Consider the following 17,500-nt stretch of genomic DNA (forward strand, 5'->3'; position numbering starts at 1 on the left):
CACACACACACACATCCCCCCAAAAATCCCCCTCCTCACTATAGTCCCCTTCTGTCTCTACACACACACACACACACATAAATCCCTCTCATCACTGTAGTCCCCCCTTATGTGTCTCCATACTAGACACACACACACACACACACACACACACACACACACACACACACACACACACACACATAAATAAATCCCTCTCATCACTGCAGTCCCCTCTTGTGTCTCCATACTAGACACACACACACACACACACATACACACATAAATCCCTCTCATCACTGCAGTCCCCTCTTGTGTCTCCATACTAGACACACACACAGGAATGGTTTATTGTGCCAGGGTGGCTCCATTGTTGACACTAGCCAATAATAAGTGGGTGTTGATGTGAGGTGGTTAACATGTGCGGCATGAAGTGACATGCACACACCCCTGCTCACACACACATACACACCCAAACACCCCCACCCCCGCACACACACACACACCCACACACACCATACAGGAGCAGACCTCTTGCACTTTCTCACTTTTTTTGCACTTTGCTTCTCGCTTACTTTGTTCAGTTTCAGTCCGTCGTGTGTGTGTGTGTGTGTGTGTGTGTGTGCGTGTGCGTGCGTGCATCCTGGTGGTATCTGAGATCACCGAACACTTAACTTCATGCTCGGGTCAGGGCCCAGCACGTGCTATATCATAAGATCTTTAACAAGTTGCGAAGTGTTCGTGTGTGTATGTGTGGTGGATTTTTAAGCATTTGTTGCTTCACAGTCAGCACACCCTTCTGTGGTCTACCTCTGAGTCTCTTGTGATACCCTCCAGTGATACGACCACATAAACTAGAAAGCACACAGGAATTATGGGAAAGTTTTCCAACGCCTTCAACCCAATGTTCCATGACGTGAATTACTTTGTTTTCTAATGTCTGCCTTGGTGTCTCTCTTTTTTCCCTCTATCTCCCTCTCTTCCTCTCTTCTTCTCTCTCTATCTATTTTTTCTCACCATCTTTCCCTTTTATCTTCCTTTCTCTCTCTTTATCACCCCTCTCTCTCTCTCTCTCTCTCTCCTTTTATCTCTTCTCTCATCATCCCTTTTGTCTTCCTTTCTCTCTCCTCTCTCTCTCTCTCTCCTCTCTCTCTCTCTCCCTCTCTCTCCCTCTCTCTCTCCCCTCCTCTCTTTCCTCTCTCTCTCTCTCTCCCCCTCTCTCCCCTCCCTCTCCATCTCTCTCCCCCTCCCATCTCCCCCCCCTCCCTCCTCCCTCCTCTCCCTCTCTCTCTCTCTCTCTCTCTCTCCATCTCTCTCTCCCTCCCTCCAGACTCCCAGCGATCCCATTTGTCTTCCTTCACCATGAAACTTAAGGACAAGTTCCACTCACCCAAAATCAAAAGGACCCCGTCGTCCAAGAAGACGCCCAAGCCCCCCACAGAGAACACAGTCAAGACCCCGGAGAAGCACGTCAACAAGGTACACACACACACACACACACACACACACACATGCTCTTGTCATTCCACACCATTATAGACAGAATACCAGCTGACATCAGTTGCATTTTTTTTTTAATCATGGCAGCAGTTTTCAGATTACATTATGTGCTTGCATAATGCAAAATGGTTCTTGACTTGATATATTTACGTTGCTAATCAGCAACCATTCATCCAATGTTTCAAAGGCACTTTTGTTTCAATCATTTCAAAAGGCTAACTGAGAAAACATTAAGAACCATTTTGCAATTTATGTAAGCATATAATGTAATCTGAAAACTGCCCTGATTAAAAAAAGCAATGCAACTGATTTTAGCTGGTATACCGTCTATAATGGAGTGGAATGGAAATTTCTAAGTGACCCCAGACCTTTGACTGGTAGTGTATACACTATAAAGTTTTGAATTGTTTCAACTTTTTTCGGTATGGACTATAGGCCTATGCTATGTCGTTCAATTCATCCCATTCAGATTTGCGCATTACACATAATATTTTATCTTGTCATGACAATTTCTATATGCGTTTCTCACGATACCATCATGGCGACAAAGAGAAAGAAGTAAATGATTTAAGCTGACAGTTGTCAAATTTGCCGAACAGAATTGGGGAGAAACAGCTGTAACGTTAATAATTTGGTTTTGTCCAGGGTTGAAAATGCAACTGTGTTTCACAGAGGACAGGTGTAGGTGGCTAGTGACAAAAATATTAGCTTTCAGTGTGGTGTATCTTTTTAAATTACGTTTGATTATAACATGTTTCCATCGCCTCGGCTGTCCCCGCTATTTTATCTCTATTATCTCTAACACTCTGGGCCAGATGTACTAACGCTTTTGCGCCCACTTCAGGCGTATTTGTTTCGCAATGTGCGTTTAAAATCATTCCGAGGTATGTACAAACAGGCCGCAATGATGTAAAAGCGCAAACTGCCTGTCACGGGAGCTGAAAAGGGCACATTGCGTTTGTCATGTCATGCATATGCATCATGGGAGGATCCAGGGGAAAGTGGGAGATTAGCGTAAAAAGATGGGAGGGGAAGAGTAAAGAGCGCCTAATTATTTATTCCGCGGTATGTACAAAGACTGCTCCTGAAAGCGCACGTCTATTCTGCGCCTAAATACTTCCGCCTTGTAAAAGCAAGTGTTAATCCAAATTGCAGTTCAATGCATCAATAAGAGAACCTTTCAAAGACAACAGAATCGCTATTTAGAGCACCAGTTTTTGTGGTGAAAGTATTTGTACTACCAAAAGTAACCTCAACTTTCTAATGTCTTACTTTTACTTTCACTTTCACGTACTTCACTTAAACTTTCCTACTTGCTAGATTTGACCAATCTTCCATAGCCTACATGCACAAGTAGTTTGAGTAGAACATTATCTCCCTGCTTGTTTGTCATCATATCATGGTATTATTTCATGATTGCATGATCGCTAAACGTTTGATTCTTTTTAATGTTCTCATCAGTTAACTTCATTCAACTGCGCTTGTATAGGCTCTGCCATTCAGTTGTGGACGTTTGTAAATTGCGTTTATGGGCAGAGAAAGGCAGAGAAAGGCGCAGTTTACAGCGTACAGCGTTCACAATCTGCGATGTGTCCATGTCGCTGATAACGCTACGTTCGCAAATGTACGTACATCTGGCCCTCAATGAGCTAATGACTAAATGAATGATCCCTAATTGAAGCCAATCATCGGATAACATAATAATATGGGTAGGCCTTCATCCTTTTGCAGAGGAAATGTTTTGTGTTAAAGTAATTAAAGGCCTGTCTCATATAGATGCATGCCTCAAATACAAGCCGGTGCAGTTCGGCGATTTTGTAAAATGAAAGCCCAGGCTATTATTTGAAATGGTTTTACGGTATCTATGGTGCGCAAAAATTATACCAATAGTAATAGACTAAATCATTTTAACAGAATAATAACAATACCAAACCATCAAAATAACAGTAACTATATAAACTTATTTAAAATGTGACTCTGTAAGGAGAATCAGTAGGTTCAGTTATAGTAAACAGATGCGTTTTTAGATGCTATTTCTATGTGAATTGTCCATGGGAATGCCCCCTGTGCCCGGCGGCTGTGTGCACAAACCTGCTGTGTGTCCACGGTTCCTACCTTTGCTGGGGCCAGGGCTGTTAGCATTGGCCTCTAGTTCAACTTTACCTCCAAGCTTCTGGTCTTTTATTAACGTAATCGTGATTGTACGGCATGGTTGCGTAAGAAGCCATCAGGCATCAAACCATCATCATCGAAGGTGACAAACCACTCTACTCTCAGAGTGTGGAGGAGTCATGTCTCTCGCTGAGCGAACATGAGAGAGGTTATTTGTCTCAACAGGGAAGACTGATGGGCAGGAAGTCCTTTGAAACACACACACACACACACGCAGGTCTTTCCAGCTGGTCATCTCTGAAGACGCTTGACGTCGTTGAAGGTGACTTGTTTTCTCGTCTGCCCCCTGTGTCCTCTGCAGAACCTGAGTCGGCTGGAGGAGCATGAGAAAGATGTGGTCAGTGCCTTGCGTTACTTCAAGACCATCATCGACAAGATGGTGGTGGACAAGAAGGTTCTAGAGATGTTGCCCGGTTCTGCCAGCAAGGTTCTAGAGGCTGTTCTGCCTCTGGTCCAGGTGGACCCAAGGATACAGCACAGGTAAGAACAACAGCTGTAGTTGCGCGCACACACACACACACACACACACACACACACACACACACACACACACACACACACACACACACACACACACACACACAGACACAGACACAGACACGAATGATTGCCCTCACCTTACAGATCTGTTTGTCTGTATGTGACTGTCTAACCCTGTAGTAGAGGCCTGTTTAAAGCAGAGTTGGACACATGTTCCAAGTGATCCAGAAGATTAATTTAGCCCTGTAATGAGCCATCAAGCTGGATTCGCATCAGCATTTCATATAGCATATAGCATATACCATATATATAACTCAGCAGATAGCATCAGTGGTGGTGTTATAACGTGTTACCACCGAATGGCTTGAGAATATGCGCCGCCTTACTCCTCCCTGACCCCTGCTGTGGAGAGCAGATGAGACACTGCGGGCGATCGCAACGGGCACTCCACCGCTCACTCACCGAGTCTCGAGTGCTGTCGTACGCGTGTGGAGAAACCCGCTCACAGTTATTTCATCTCCGTTCAGTTCATCGCACACACACACACACACACACACACACACAGGCCTTCTTTTAAAGCAGCGTGTCTCGTTTAGCTGCCGAGTGTAGACCCATTCAACCCTTAACTTGTGGACCAAATTAGAAACACGTTTGATCACTATCAGCTTAAGATGGTTTCATTAGCCTGCGTGTGTGGTGATCTCCTCTGATTGACAGCCCTGTGGAGCTGTGGAGCCCTGTCAATCGCTCAAGCAAGATGGCTTTGTAGCACTACCTCAGTTAGCTTCCAACTCAAGCAAGATGGCTTTGTAGCACTACCTCAGTTACTGTAGCTTCCAACTCAAGCAAGATGGCTTTATAACACTACCTCTGTCAACCATGTTTGTTGTGTGTTGTCTTTTGGATCATGTTCGCACTACAGTGATTTCTAATTAGACTTTTATATCTTATCATGTGCTGTAACCCAAATCAGCCGACTATACAGTAGAGGAATGCATTGTCATCCTCAGTATGGGTGTCCACTGCATATGGCCCTGCTATGTCCTTGGTGGTGTCAGTGCCCAGTTGGTCCTACGGAGTTAACCCTCTCTGAGGTTGTGATCAGACAGGACGCTGGTTTTGCAGCTCCAAGCGGAAAAACAATGCCCGTTGTCATTTGCGTTTTTATTAAAAGATAGTGCACCAAACCGAACCGCGCCCTGTGTCTGATGGTGCCCCTGTGTCTGATGGTGCCCCTGTGTCTGATGGTGCCCCTGTGTCTGATGGTTCCCCGTGTATGATCGCGCCCCGTGTATGATGCTTCCCCGTGTATGATCGCGCCCTGTGTCTGACCGCGCACTTCCTGTCCCCTGCAGCTCGGCCGTGTCTTCGTGTCTGAACCGGGTCTACCAGAGCCTGGGCAACCTCATCCACTGGTCCGACCAGGTGATGCTCGGAGACGAAGACATCAACCTGGACGACAAGGAGACCATCGTGTCAGTCACCACGGTGATCAGAGCGGTACTGGATGGCGTTAAGGTGTGTGTGTGTGTGTGTGTGTGTGTGTGTGTGAACGATAGTGTGAACGAGTGTGTATGAGTTTGTGTCTGAATCGCCAACGGTTTACACTCATGGAGTTGTCCCAGCTGATTGGTCCATAATCAGTGATGGCGTGTAGTTGTTTGGTCCCTGATGAGCGCTGTTCTCTGGATGATAGCCTTTTGTGCATGAACGAGAGGTTTCCTGACCTGTGTGTGCCGCCGCCCTGCTGTGGCCTCTGTTTGACCTTTGACCTTTGACCTATGCTGTGCCCTCCAGGAGCTGGTGAAGCTGACCATTGAGAAGCAGGAGCACCCTTCCCCCACCTCCCCCGTCAAGCCCGTGCCTCCTGTGACCATCCAGGACAGGTGTGTGTGTGTGCGCGTGTGTGTGTGTTCCATGGCATTTACTATAGTTGTCCTTTTGCCCACTATTGGGCCCCTTGAAGTCTTTGGTTTTCTGTTGTGTGCCATGCATGTGTGTGTCTGCTGTTTGGTTTGTGTGTGTGTGTGTGTGTGTGTGTGTGTGTGTGTGTGTGTGTGTGTTTTCTTTTGGTGAGAGCATTGTGAGTTAATACTGAAGTGTGTGTGTGTGTGTGTGTGTGTGTAGCACGCCGGAGGCTCCTGCGGGTGAGACTGTTGGAGAGAAAGAGAAGGAGAAAGAGAAGGATGGAGAGGTGGAGGCGCCCATGAAGCCCTCCTCCACCTTAACACGGCCCATGAAGCCCTCCTCCACCTTAACACGGTCCACCGAAGTCCTCAACGACTCCACCGATGAGGAGGTGGCCCCCCCAAAACCCCCCCTCCCCGGGCTGAAGGTTCCTGAGCACTGGTAAGAATAACACACACTCACACTCACTCACACACTCACCACCACCACCAATGAGGAAGTGCCGCCCCCATATTTAAATGTGCGTGTTGTGGGTTGGAGACTCTCGAGTCTTGATATGACTGTTCAGAGCCTCAGATACAGAAACAGTGCAGATGCGAAAGCCAAGCTTACAGTAAGATGGAAACGGGCTGGTTTGACACTTTGCACTTATCTAGTAGGTGTGTGTGTGTGTGTGTGCTGGTTTTACTTTGCATTTTGCACCTATCTAGTAGGTGTGTGTGCTGGTTTTACTTTGCATTTTGCACCAATCTGAGGCGTGTGTGTGTGTACGTGCATGCGTGTGCACGCCAGTGACTTTGTGTGCTTGGCTTCTCGAAAGTTCCCCAGCTCAGGCGTGATCTGTGAGCAGACTGACCACGGCATCCACAGAGTATGTGTGTGTGTGTGTGTGTGTATAGTGACCTGCAGCAGACTGTGAGCAGACTGACCACGGCATCCACAGACTGTGTGTGTGTGCTTGTGTGTGTGTGTGTGTGTGTCTGTATGTGTATGTGACCTGCAGCAGACTGTGAGCAGACTGACCACGGCATCCACAGAGTGTGTGTGTGTGTGTGTGTGTGTGTGACCTGCAGCAGACTGTGAGCAGACTGACCACGGCATTCATCCGTTACGAGCAGAGTACTGATGCTCTGTGGAGGAACTGATACGTATGCGCCTCTGGACGCTACGCTGAGCAGGTAGTGTGACACCTGAGGGTGAGACTGGGCAGGTAGTGTGATACCTGAGGGTGAGACTGGGCAGGTAGTGTGATACCTGAGGGTGAGACTGGGCAGGTAGTGTGATACCTGAGGGTGGCAAGACTGGTCAGTGACAGCCATACCAGTTGACATCAAGATAGTCAGTGACAGTGGTTGCTAGGTTTGCCACATTTTGTGTAAGCCCATTGTTAGAAACCACATACAGACACACTGGATGTAACCAACTTTACATAACGTGTGCCAGTCCAAATCAGTTAATGAAGAGAAAATGTTAATGGTCATATTGCTCATCTTACTTGGGAGCTAAATTTAACTCAACTTGGCACTCTGCTCCAGGGCAAGGCTGCTGACGGGCACTCTGCTCCAGGGCAAGGCTGCGTAAGGGTTTATTTAGGCCGAGAAGGCAGGAAAAGAGAGAGAAGGCAGGAAAAGAGAGAGAAGGCAGGAAAAGAGAGAGCCAAAACAGCTCACGTTACCCCAGCGTCCATGTAATGCAGGGAGCAGCATGACTCTTCATGTGTGTGGATGGATCTGTGTAATGCAGGGAGCAGCATGACTCTTCATGTGTGTGGATGGATCTGTGTAATGCAGGGAGCAGCATGACTCTTCATGTGTGTGGATGGATCTGTGTAATGCAGGGAGCAGCATGACTCTTCAAGTGTGTGGATGGATCTGTGTGTCAGTTTTATTTATATCCGTTACAGACTTGTGTGTGTGTTTACACACTGACCCATACTGCACCTTACAGACGTGTGTGTGTTTACACACTGACCCATACTGCACCTTACAGACGTGTGTGTGTGTGTGTGTTTTACACACTGACCCATACTAGTGAGCACCTTACAGACTTGTGTGTGTGTTTACACACTGACCCATACTGCACCTTACAGACGTGTGTGTGTGTGTGTTTACACACTGACCCATACTGCACCTTACAGACGTGTGTGTGTGTGTGTGTTTACACACTGACCCATACTAGTGAGCACCTTACAGACGTGTGTGTGTGTGTTTACACACTGACCCATACTGCACCTTACAGACGTGTGTGTGTGTGTGTGTGTGTGTGTGTGTTTTACACACTGACCCATACTAGTGAGCACCTTACAGACGTGTGTGTGTGTTTACACACTGACCCATACTAATGAGCACCTTACAGACGTGTTGTGTGTTTACACACTGACCCATACTGCACCTTATAGACGTGTGTGTGTTTACACACTGGACCCATACTAGTGAGCACCTTATAGACGTGTGTGTGTTTACACACTGGACCCATACTAGTGAGCACCTTATAGACGTGTGTGTGTTTACACACTGACCCATACTAATGAGGCTAAGGAGACCAGGTGAGACTGGCTCGTGTTGTTGTCAGTGCACCTCGCACACTTGACATTATTCCCCCAGCATGGTAGAGCAGAGGTGCAGAAAGGGAACTATCTATATATATATCTATATATATATCTATCAGGGTTTCCGTTGTCCGGTAATTACCGGACATTGGCCGGAAAAAAAATGAAATCTCTCCAATTGAAATTGGCTAATAATCCCGTCCCCTAACACAATCTGATTTTGAGAATAAGTCTTAATGTGTAAGCCTATATTATACGTCCTCTGGCTATGTTTCTAAATGAACAGGCTCTACCGTTTGAAAAGTAAGCTATTAAACAGGGCATTTATTAATTAAATTGAGGGCAGCCGTGGCCCATCTGTCGGAATCAGTGACATTGGAAGTGGAGTTGCGGGGGTGCGGCCGCTCCATGACACTTGTCATTCTCCATGTACACTGGACATGCAAAGTGTTCTTTACCCAAAGCAAACAGTAGGCCTATGCGTTCTCTGTCTATGATCTGCAGGGTTAGGGCCTCCTCGACGAGGCGATTACTGGTCCGCGGATAATTTCTGGCACAATTAAACGGTATCATTGAACCGCGGTCGAAAGAAAAAGAAACTTCCCAGAATTGGAAACATTTCTTAATTTATTGTTATCAAATAAAGAGGCATAGCATTAGGGGGTGGTGGTGTGAGCGCTCATTCTTGTGTGTTCGCATCTGTGTAAGTTAAACAGTCACCACTGGAGATAACGGGTAGCAGCAACAAACAACGAGCCTTTTTTTAAAACAACTAACTAAGCGGACTCTTGCTGTCCATGAAAAGATACTGGCTAGATCTTGTTAGGCATGTTTAAGTTGGGCATGTTGCATTCTATACAGCCTGATTATGTCATTCTTTAAGATACATAGCCTGTCTCAGTTTAATTTGACTAATTAAAAAGGGATAATAGGATATTTGACCGGCATATCATCAAAATGTCCGGAAAACTAAACCTCTGTGACCGGCACCATTTTTTTCTAGCGGAAACTCTGATCTATATATATATTTTATCTGTGTTTATTATAGATATTTCTCTGTGTGTGTCTGTGCCTGTGTCTGTGTCTGTGTCCGTGTCTGTGTCCTATTTAACCTTCAGCCTATTTAACAAAGCTGGTGAAATATCAGCCTCTTGTACAGCAGATTTGCGGTCGTGGCTCCAAATTCCAATATCTTGTGCTTATATTTGGCAGGTTGGGTCACGTGCAGTACATAGGCTGATCACTAGGAGTCTCAGCATAGCTTGATTTACAAAAGTGATTTCATCCATTATTGCAGTGGTTCTCAAACTGTGGTAAGGGTACCACTGGTGGTACGCGAACTCTCGCTAGTGGTACTCAGGGAGTCTCCAAGGTGTCTTTTCATAAAGAGTTGACAACGCAAAACAGTATGTAAAATATGTAGTTGAATTGGCCTGTACACACCTGTATTTTAATGCCGGTCATAATGGTGGTACTTGGAGAGCCAACTGTTTTCGTGGGTGGTACTCATTGTGAAAAGTTTGAGAACCACTGCATTATTGGACGTCTGGAAGTGTTGTGTCCAAGTGTCCATAACATCTGTTGTGCTGTTGCTTTGTTATTGTCAACAGTCACATGACTGAATCTTTGCTGAGCAATGATTACACACATTAAATTTGTGTCCTAACGTAATATTTATTCTGAATTGTGGACACAAATAAAGAAGTAAAGTGTGTGTGTGTGTGTGTGTGTGTGTGTTTTTGAGAGCGAGTTAGAACAGAGATGGTGAATCACACCGGCGAGGTCTAGACAGAGCAAGTGTGTGTGTGTAGCCAGAGGCTGTCTTGTTTAGACTGGGTCTCACTCTTACGAGCCCTCAAGACGACACATCCTCCTTAACACACACAAGCGTCATTCTTCCAGTCTAAGATCATGACTGTGTGTGTGTGTGTGTGTGTGTGTGTGTGTGTGTGTGTGTGTGTGTGTGTGTGTGTGTGTCGGGCAGCTGAGGATATTGCCACACATAGAAAGAAGTAAGTTGTTTTCCTTGGGTCTCTCTGCTATCCTGTTCTCATCTTCTCTGTGGATGACCTGTTGTTAGCTGGACATACGCCAATATAAAATATAGCCCTGTGTGTGTGTGGCTTTAACCAGCTGTGTGGATGAGCTGTAAGTTGGACAAACACCAGTGATGTCAGTATAAAATAATGTTCACTCTGTGTGTGCGTGCAAGGCGTGTGTGTGTGTGTGTGTGTGTGTGTGTGTGTGTGTGTGTGTGTGTGGGGGTCTCCAACCAACCAGCTGGGTGGATGAGTTGTCAGTTGGACAAACGCCAGTCATGTCAGTGTAAGATAATGTCCCTGTGTGTGTTGCGTTGTCTCCAACCAGCTGTGTGACTGAGCCGCTAGTTGAAGAGGTCCCAGTCATGTCATAGTGAGTGATGTGTGTGTGTGTGTGTGTGTGTGTGTGTGTGTGTGTGTGTGTGTGTGTGTGAATGAGCCTTTAGTTGGAGGAATGTCGGTAGTGTTGGTGATGTCACACACCACACACCAACCACGGCCTAGTATCTACTGCCACAGGATGTGGAGAAACAGTCCTACATCAGAACCCCAACTCCTCTTTCCACCTCCTCTCTCCACATCCTCCTCTCTCCACCTCCTCCTCTCCCACCTCCTCCTCTCTCCACCTCCTCTCTCCACATCCTCCTCTCTCCACCTCCTCTCTCCACCTCCTCTCTCCACATCCTCCTCTCTCCACCTCCTCCTCTCTCCACCTCCTCTCTCCACATCCTCCTCTCTCCACATCCTCCTCTCTCCACCTCCTCTCTCCACCTCTGTGAAGTGGTGTGTGTGTTGCTCTGTGTGTTAGCTGTGTTAGTGAGACTGTAAGGTGGTGTGTGTGTTGCTCTGTGTGTTAGCTGTGTTCGTGAGACTGTGTGAGGTGGTGTGTGTGCTGTTCTGTGGGTTGGCTGTATTAGCTGTGTTAGTGAGACTGTGTGAGGTGGTGTGTGTTTTACAATGCAGACTTTGCTAGTTTAGTGAGGTTTGCTTGAGTGTTGTGTATCAGCACTGTGTAAAAAAAAATACAGAACTTCTCACTGTGTTGCGTTTGGCATTAGTTTAAGTGAAACAGCAGGGCTACAGCTGTGTGTGTGTGTTTGTTTTGTGTGAGAGTGCGGGAGATCAGTGACTCTAGGGGCTTAGAGGAGAGCTGTGGTCTGTGGCCAGAGATGCATTCCACCGCTGGAATGAGGAGAATGTAGCCTCTTCACACACATACACTCTTCACACACACACAGGAGAATGTAGCCTTTTACTTTACCTTCATGATTTTGATGAATTTGAGGAGGAGTTTCTCTCGGTCCTGGGCTTTCTCCTGGAGGATGATTATGGAGCGGACCCTGTGTCACGACACACACACACACACACACACACACACACACACACACACACACACACACACACACACACACACACACACACACACACACACACAGGAGAATGTAGCCTCTTCACACACTCTCATAGCAGCTCTCATAGCAGCCTCCTCACACATGTACACTCCTCACACACACACACTCCTCACACACACACACACACACACACACACTCTCTCTCTCAGAACAGACTCTCACTTAACACACTCTCCATACACACACACACTCTCATAAAAGCCTCCTCACACACGTACACTCTTCACACACACACACCCTCTCCTCACACACACCACACACGCACACATGCTCATAGCAGTAGACTCTTCACACACATACTCTCCACACACACACACACACACACACACACACACACTCACATACTCGCATGCAAATGCACACTCTCTTGCTATCTCCACTGGCTTGCTATCTCCACTTTGTGTGTGTGTGTGTGTGTGTGTGTGTGTGTGTGTGTGTATCCAACCTCCCAGCCCTGTTATATAACCTCAGTTGGTCCCTGGTGTGTCTCATCCTTCTCAATCCGCTCCACAGTATGTAAGTAATGTGAAGGAAGGGACAGCTACAGTTATGTGAAACATAATTAAACCCTGCTCTCTTTTTCCCTCCCTCTCTCTCTCACTCCCTCTCTTGCCCTCTTGCTCTCCACCATGTTTCTCTCTCTCTTTACCTCTCCACAAATCTCTCCCTCTCTCTCCCTCTCTCTCTCTCTCTCCCGCTCTCTCCATATCTCTATCTCTCTCTCCTCTCTATCTCTATCTCTCTCTCTCTCTCTCTCCATATCTCCATCTCTCTTCTCTCTCTCTCCATATCTCTATCTCTCTCTCCTTCTCTCCTCTCTCTCTCTCTCTCTCTCTCTCTCTCTCTCTCTCTATCTCTCTCTCATTCTCTCCTTCTCTCTCCTTCTCTCTCCTTTTCTCTCTCTCTCTCTCCAGTCCTCCAGCCCTTCCTCCTAAGAAGCGCCAGTCGGCTCCGTCTCCCACACGTGTGGCAGTGGTGGCGCCCATGAGCAGAGACACCGGCGGCTCCAGTCTTCCCATCGGCATCACCAAACAGGTGTGTGTGTGTGTGTTAGTGACAAAGAGAGAGCCACCAGCGGCTCCCATCGGCAACACAGGCGTGTGTGTGTGTGTGTGTAGATGGGTGATGCTTGTGCGTGTGTGTGTGTAGATGGGTGATGCTTGCGTGTGTGTGTGTAGATGGGTGATGCTTGCGTGCGTGTGCGTGTGTGTGTGTGTAGATGGGTGATGCTTGCGTGTGTGTGCGTGCACGTGTGTAGATGGGTGATGCTTGCATGTGTGTGTGCGTGCGTGTGTGTAGATGGGTGATGCTTGTGTGTGGGTGTGTGTGTGTGTGTGTGTGTGTAGATGGGTGATGCTTGGCGTGTGTGTGTGTGTGTCCGCGTGTGTGTGTATAGATGGGTGATGCTTGCATGTGTGTGTGCGTGTGTGTGTAGATGGGTGATGCTTGCGTGTGTGTGCGTGCGTGTGTGTAGATGGGTGATGCTTGCGGTGTGTGTGTGTGTGTGTGTGCGTGTGTGTATATGGGTGATGCTTGCGTGTGTGTGTGTGTGTGTGTGCGTGTGTGTAGATGGGTGATGCTTGCGCGTGTGTGTGTGTGTGTAGATGGGTGATGCTTGCGTGCGTGTGTGTGTAGATGGGTGATGCTTGCATGTGTGTGTGTGTCGCGTGTGTGTGTGTAGATGGGTGATGCTTGTGTGTGTAGATGGGTGATTCTTGCGTGTGTGTGCGTGCGTGTGTGTGTGTAGATGGGTGATGCTTGCGTGTGTGTGTGTGTGTGTGCGTGTGTGTGTGTAGATGGGCGATGCTTGCGTGTGTGTGTGTAGATGGGTGATGCTTGCGTGTGTGTGTGTGTGTGTGCGTGCGTGTGTGTAGATGGGTGATGCTTGCGTGTGTGTAGATGGGTGATGCTTGCGTGTGTTTGTGTGTGTGCCTGTGTGTAGATGGGTGATGCTTGCGTGTGTGTGTGTGTGTCTGTGCATGCGTGTAGATGGGTGATGCTTGTGTGTGTGTGTGTGTGTGTAGATGGGTGATGCTTGTGTGTGTGTGTGTGTGTGTGTGTGTGTGTGTGTGTGTGTGTGTGTGTGTGTGTGTGTGTGTGTGTGTGTGTGTGTGTGTAGATGGGTGATGCTTGCGTGTGTGTGCAGTGTTTCCTCTAGAACATTTTCCAGCAGCGGTGCTGTTGATCGTAGGAAGCCACCCCCACAAAAAAAAATTGAAAAAATGACTCCTTAAATGGTGACTTCTGGTGGATTTTGTGAAAGAAAGGGACAGATTAGGGACATAACCATCAACACAAGCATTTACAAAGCATGTGTTTGTGCGTGTGTGTAGATGGGTGATGCTTGCGTGTGTGTGACATAACCATCAACACAAGCATTTACAAAGCATGATTATTGCAGCACTTGTTACTTATTCATGTTTTTCTTTCAACTTTTTCATTTACATTATTAGTAATTAGCCACTGTACAACTGTACACTGTAGGCCACTGTACAAACTATTACTACTTAGAACAGTGGTCCCTAAACTACGGCCCGCTACCTCATTTTGGGTGGCCCCGCAAAACATGTCCGTGGTATATAGCAACCGGCCCGCACGGGAATACGACATCGTCAAACTATAACCTCCGCGATTTCCCCCATTCATTCTCTATGGCGAGTCTTAACAGTACACATGTAATACTCTTTTTGTCCACTGGTGGTTGTTTTGGCGCTGTTTCGCGTTTGCCATCAAAAACTGAATGAAATGTAGGCCTATCTGCAAACAATGTAAGAGGCCTATGCTGACTGCATCAGTGCTCAAAGTATTCTAAAAGTTTATCAATGAATTGTTAATAACTAACTAACTTATATTCAAGTCATATTTCTGGGACTTTCTGGAATAATTATTTTTATTTGTTCAAATGTTCATACAATGTTCACAAGTTCAGGTGAGTGAAAGTTAGAATGGTGGTCATTTCAGACCACTTCAGCACTTCATAAAATTCTCATAGTTTGAGAACTTTACATTTTCAGAGTTCAGAGTTCATACATTTTTAATGAACTATACTTTTGGGACTACCTGCTAATACTTTTGGGAATGCAAAAGTCTTTTTATTAGTATTATTTAATTTCAGTTACATTTTACACTGATATGGCATGATGGCAATATAAACACAGCTAACAATGGTATTAAATTGCAATAGCCTATAGATTAAATGTAATGGAATATTCAACTAAGGTAGACTGCTGTTGTTCACAGCACTAAGCTATTTATGGTTACTGATATACTCCGAGTCTCTGGCCCTCTCTTACAGCCAGGCATAGTAAGCTGGCCCTCGGAAGAAAACGTTTGGGGACCACTGACTTAGAATATACAGTGCTGTGCATCAGTTAAGACATTTATTTATATAATAACATTTATTTATTTACGATACATGATACATTAAAAAATAATTGATGTCCTATTTTTTTTTTAATTAAGACAAAAGGCAAAAGATGTTTTTTATTCCTCCTTTTAGTCAATTTCAGCATGGGTGTCTTTACTTTTGCACAGCACTGTATAAACTATAAGACTTCTCTTTCATGTCATTACACTGTATTGGTGCTGTGCAAGTCAAATTGAGAGCTTGTCATTTTAATGCCGTGACGGCAAGGCTTGCTTGATTCTCACGGTTTTAAGTTAACTTAGCAGCGTTGTTGTGCATGGTGCATAAGAATATGTGGATGAAATGAATTATGTTTTCCATGTCATTTGGTAAAATAAATGCTCAAAAACTCGAAGAAAATCTATCTTGGATTATAGAAGATAAGTGTCTTGTATCATTTCTATAATTTTGGTGAGCTCTACAGGAATTACAAACTATCTCCAGATGTAAATGGTTGCGTATCCTATTACTCAAATTCAATTAAACCCACCAATAGGCTAGCTAGACCTTAGTTTCACAGCCTAGGTATGTTAGCAACACAGGGCTTAAAAGCATTGCCTGTATCACAAACAAAAACGAAACACTGCATGGAATTTATCTGGGGAATAGGCTACTGAAGGTAGGGCGAAGCTATCTCACATGCGTTTTAATTTGGTTCCCTGGTTAACATAATGTAGCCTACGTTTTTTGCACAAAATTGCGCCTGCTAATAAACTTAAACATAAACACAAACAAGCATGATCTCCTGTGGAATCCCTGACTGCCTTCAACGTTAGCCTACTATTATTTGTTGACATCAAACCTGAACGAACGGCAGCTGTTCCTGAAGTTCACTTAAGTGTTGTTTTTTTTTTTTTTTAATTAGCCAACTTTTTTTTTTCAGTGGCTTGAATTCCAGGAGCTGCCATGCCGTGATGAATACATTGTAGGGGAAACACTGGTGTGTGTGCGCGTGGCGTCGCGTCGCGTCTTTGTCGCGTCGCGTATGCGTGATCGTGTTTGTGTTTGTGCTACTGAGCTCTACCTCACATGAGCTGTTTATGAACCATGAACCTGTTCATGAACTCAAATCTGCTGTTCATGAGGCCACGTGTCTGTCAGAATAGAAAGTCCCTAAAATACAAAATATCAAAATATATAAAAACGCCAAGCTGCTTAGAACAAGTTTGCTCTAGAAAGTGAATTCTACAGCAGCAAATTGTCTTTGTGTGTGTTTGTTGGGCCCATGGGTATGGGCACTTGCTTATCTGTGTGTGTGTGTGTGTCTGTGTGTGTATGGTGTGTGTGGTGTGTGTGTGTGTATGGTGTGTGTGTGTATGGTGTGTGTGTATGGTGTGTGTGTGTGTGTGTATGGTGTGTGTGTGTGTGTATGGTGTGTGTGTGTGTGTGTGTGTGTGTGTGTGTGTGTGTGTGTGTGGTGTGGTGTGTGTATGGTGTGTGTGTGTGTGTCTGTGTGTCAGGACTACGAGGCGGACGCGCTCCAGCGGCGCTTCTCTGGGGGAAGTCACTCGTACGGCGGCGAGTCTCCGCGTCTGTCCCCCTGCAGCAGCATGGGCAAACTCAGCAAGTCGGACGAGCAGCTCTCCTCCATCGAGCAGGACAGCGGACAGTGCTCACGCAACACCAGCTGTGAGACGCTGGGTAAGACACACACACACACACACACACACACACACACACAGAGAGAGCAGCTCTGGCAGAGGCAATAGTCATGCTATTGCAGCACGCAAAGAAAACAAGTGGTTCCGCTTAAAAAGAAGCCGACTTGTTCAGTTTGTGTATCTTTCTTTGGCCCCAACAGAGATAGCGTGGATAGTTAGCTTGTTTACAGTTGATTCCATTGTTGCGAAGCCTGCCTCCAGGCTCAACCGTCGTCCTGCTATGGTTGTTATAGATACCATTCCTAAGCATTGATATGGAATGGTGCTTAACTTTTTTTTACCAGATCTACTTCATCGGTGTCCTGTTATTTGATGGATGGATGGATGGATGGATGGATGGATAGATGGATGGATGGATAGATAGATAGATAGATAGATAGATAGATAGATGCTTT

At 46.1% G+C, this 17,500-nt stretch overlaps 1 protein-coding gene across 5 annotated transcripts in view; it reads left to right on the forward strand.

The window, feature by feature from the left end:
* rapgef1a (Rap guanine nucleotide exchange factor (GEF) 1a) overlaps positions 1-17,500 on the forward strand; it is a 68,353-nt gene that overhangs the window by 24,476 nt on the left and 26,377 nt on the right. For all 5 annotated transcript variants that reach the window (XM_048242951.1, XM_048242954.1, XM_048242955.1 and 2 more), the window contains exons 2-8: positions 1,310-1,458; positions 3,953-4,131; positions 5,487-5,649; positions 5,929-6,017; positions 6,259-6,480; positions 12,953-13,073; positions 16,905-17,085. In XM_048242951.1, the coding sequence (XP_048098908.1) occupies positions 1,310-1,458; positions 3,953-4,131; positions 5,487-5,649; positions 5,929-6,017; positions 6,259-6,480; positions 12,953-13,073; positions 16,905-17,085 (1,104 nt within the window). The remainder of the gene's footprint in view (positions 1-1,309; positions 1,459-3,952; positions 4,132-5,486; positions 5,650-5,928; positions 6,018-6,258; positions 6,481-12,952; positions 13,074-16,904; positions 17,086-17,500) is intronic.

This window comes from Alosa alosa, chromosome 5, assembly GCF_017589495.1.
Source record: "Alosa alosa isolate M-15738 ecotype Scorff River chromosome 5, AALO_Geno_1.1, whole genome shotgun sequence".
Classification (NCBI taxonomy): Eukaryota; Metazoa; Chordata; class Actinopteri; order Clupeiformes; family Clupeidae; genus Alosa; species Alosa alosa.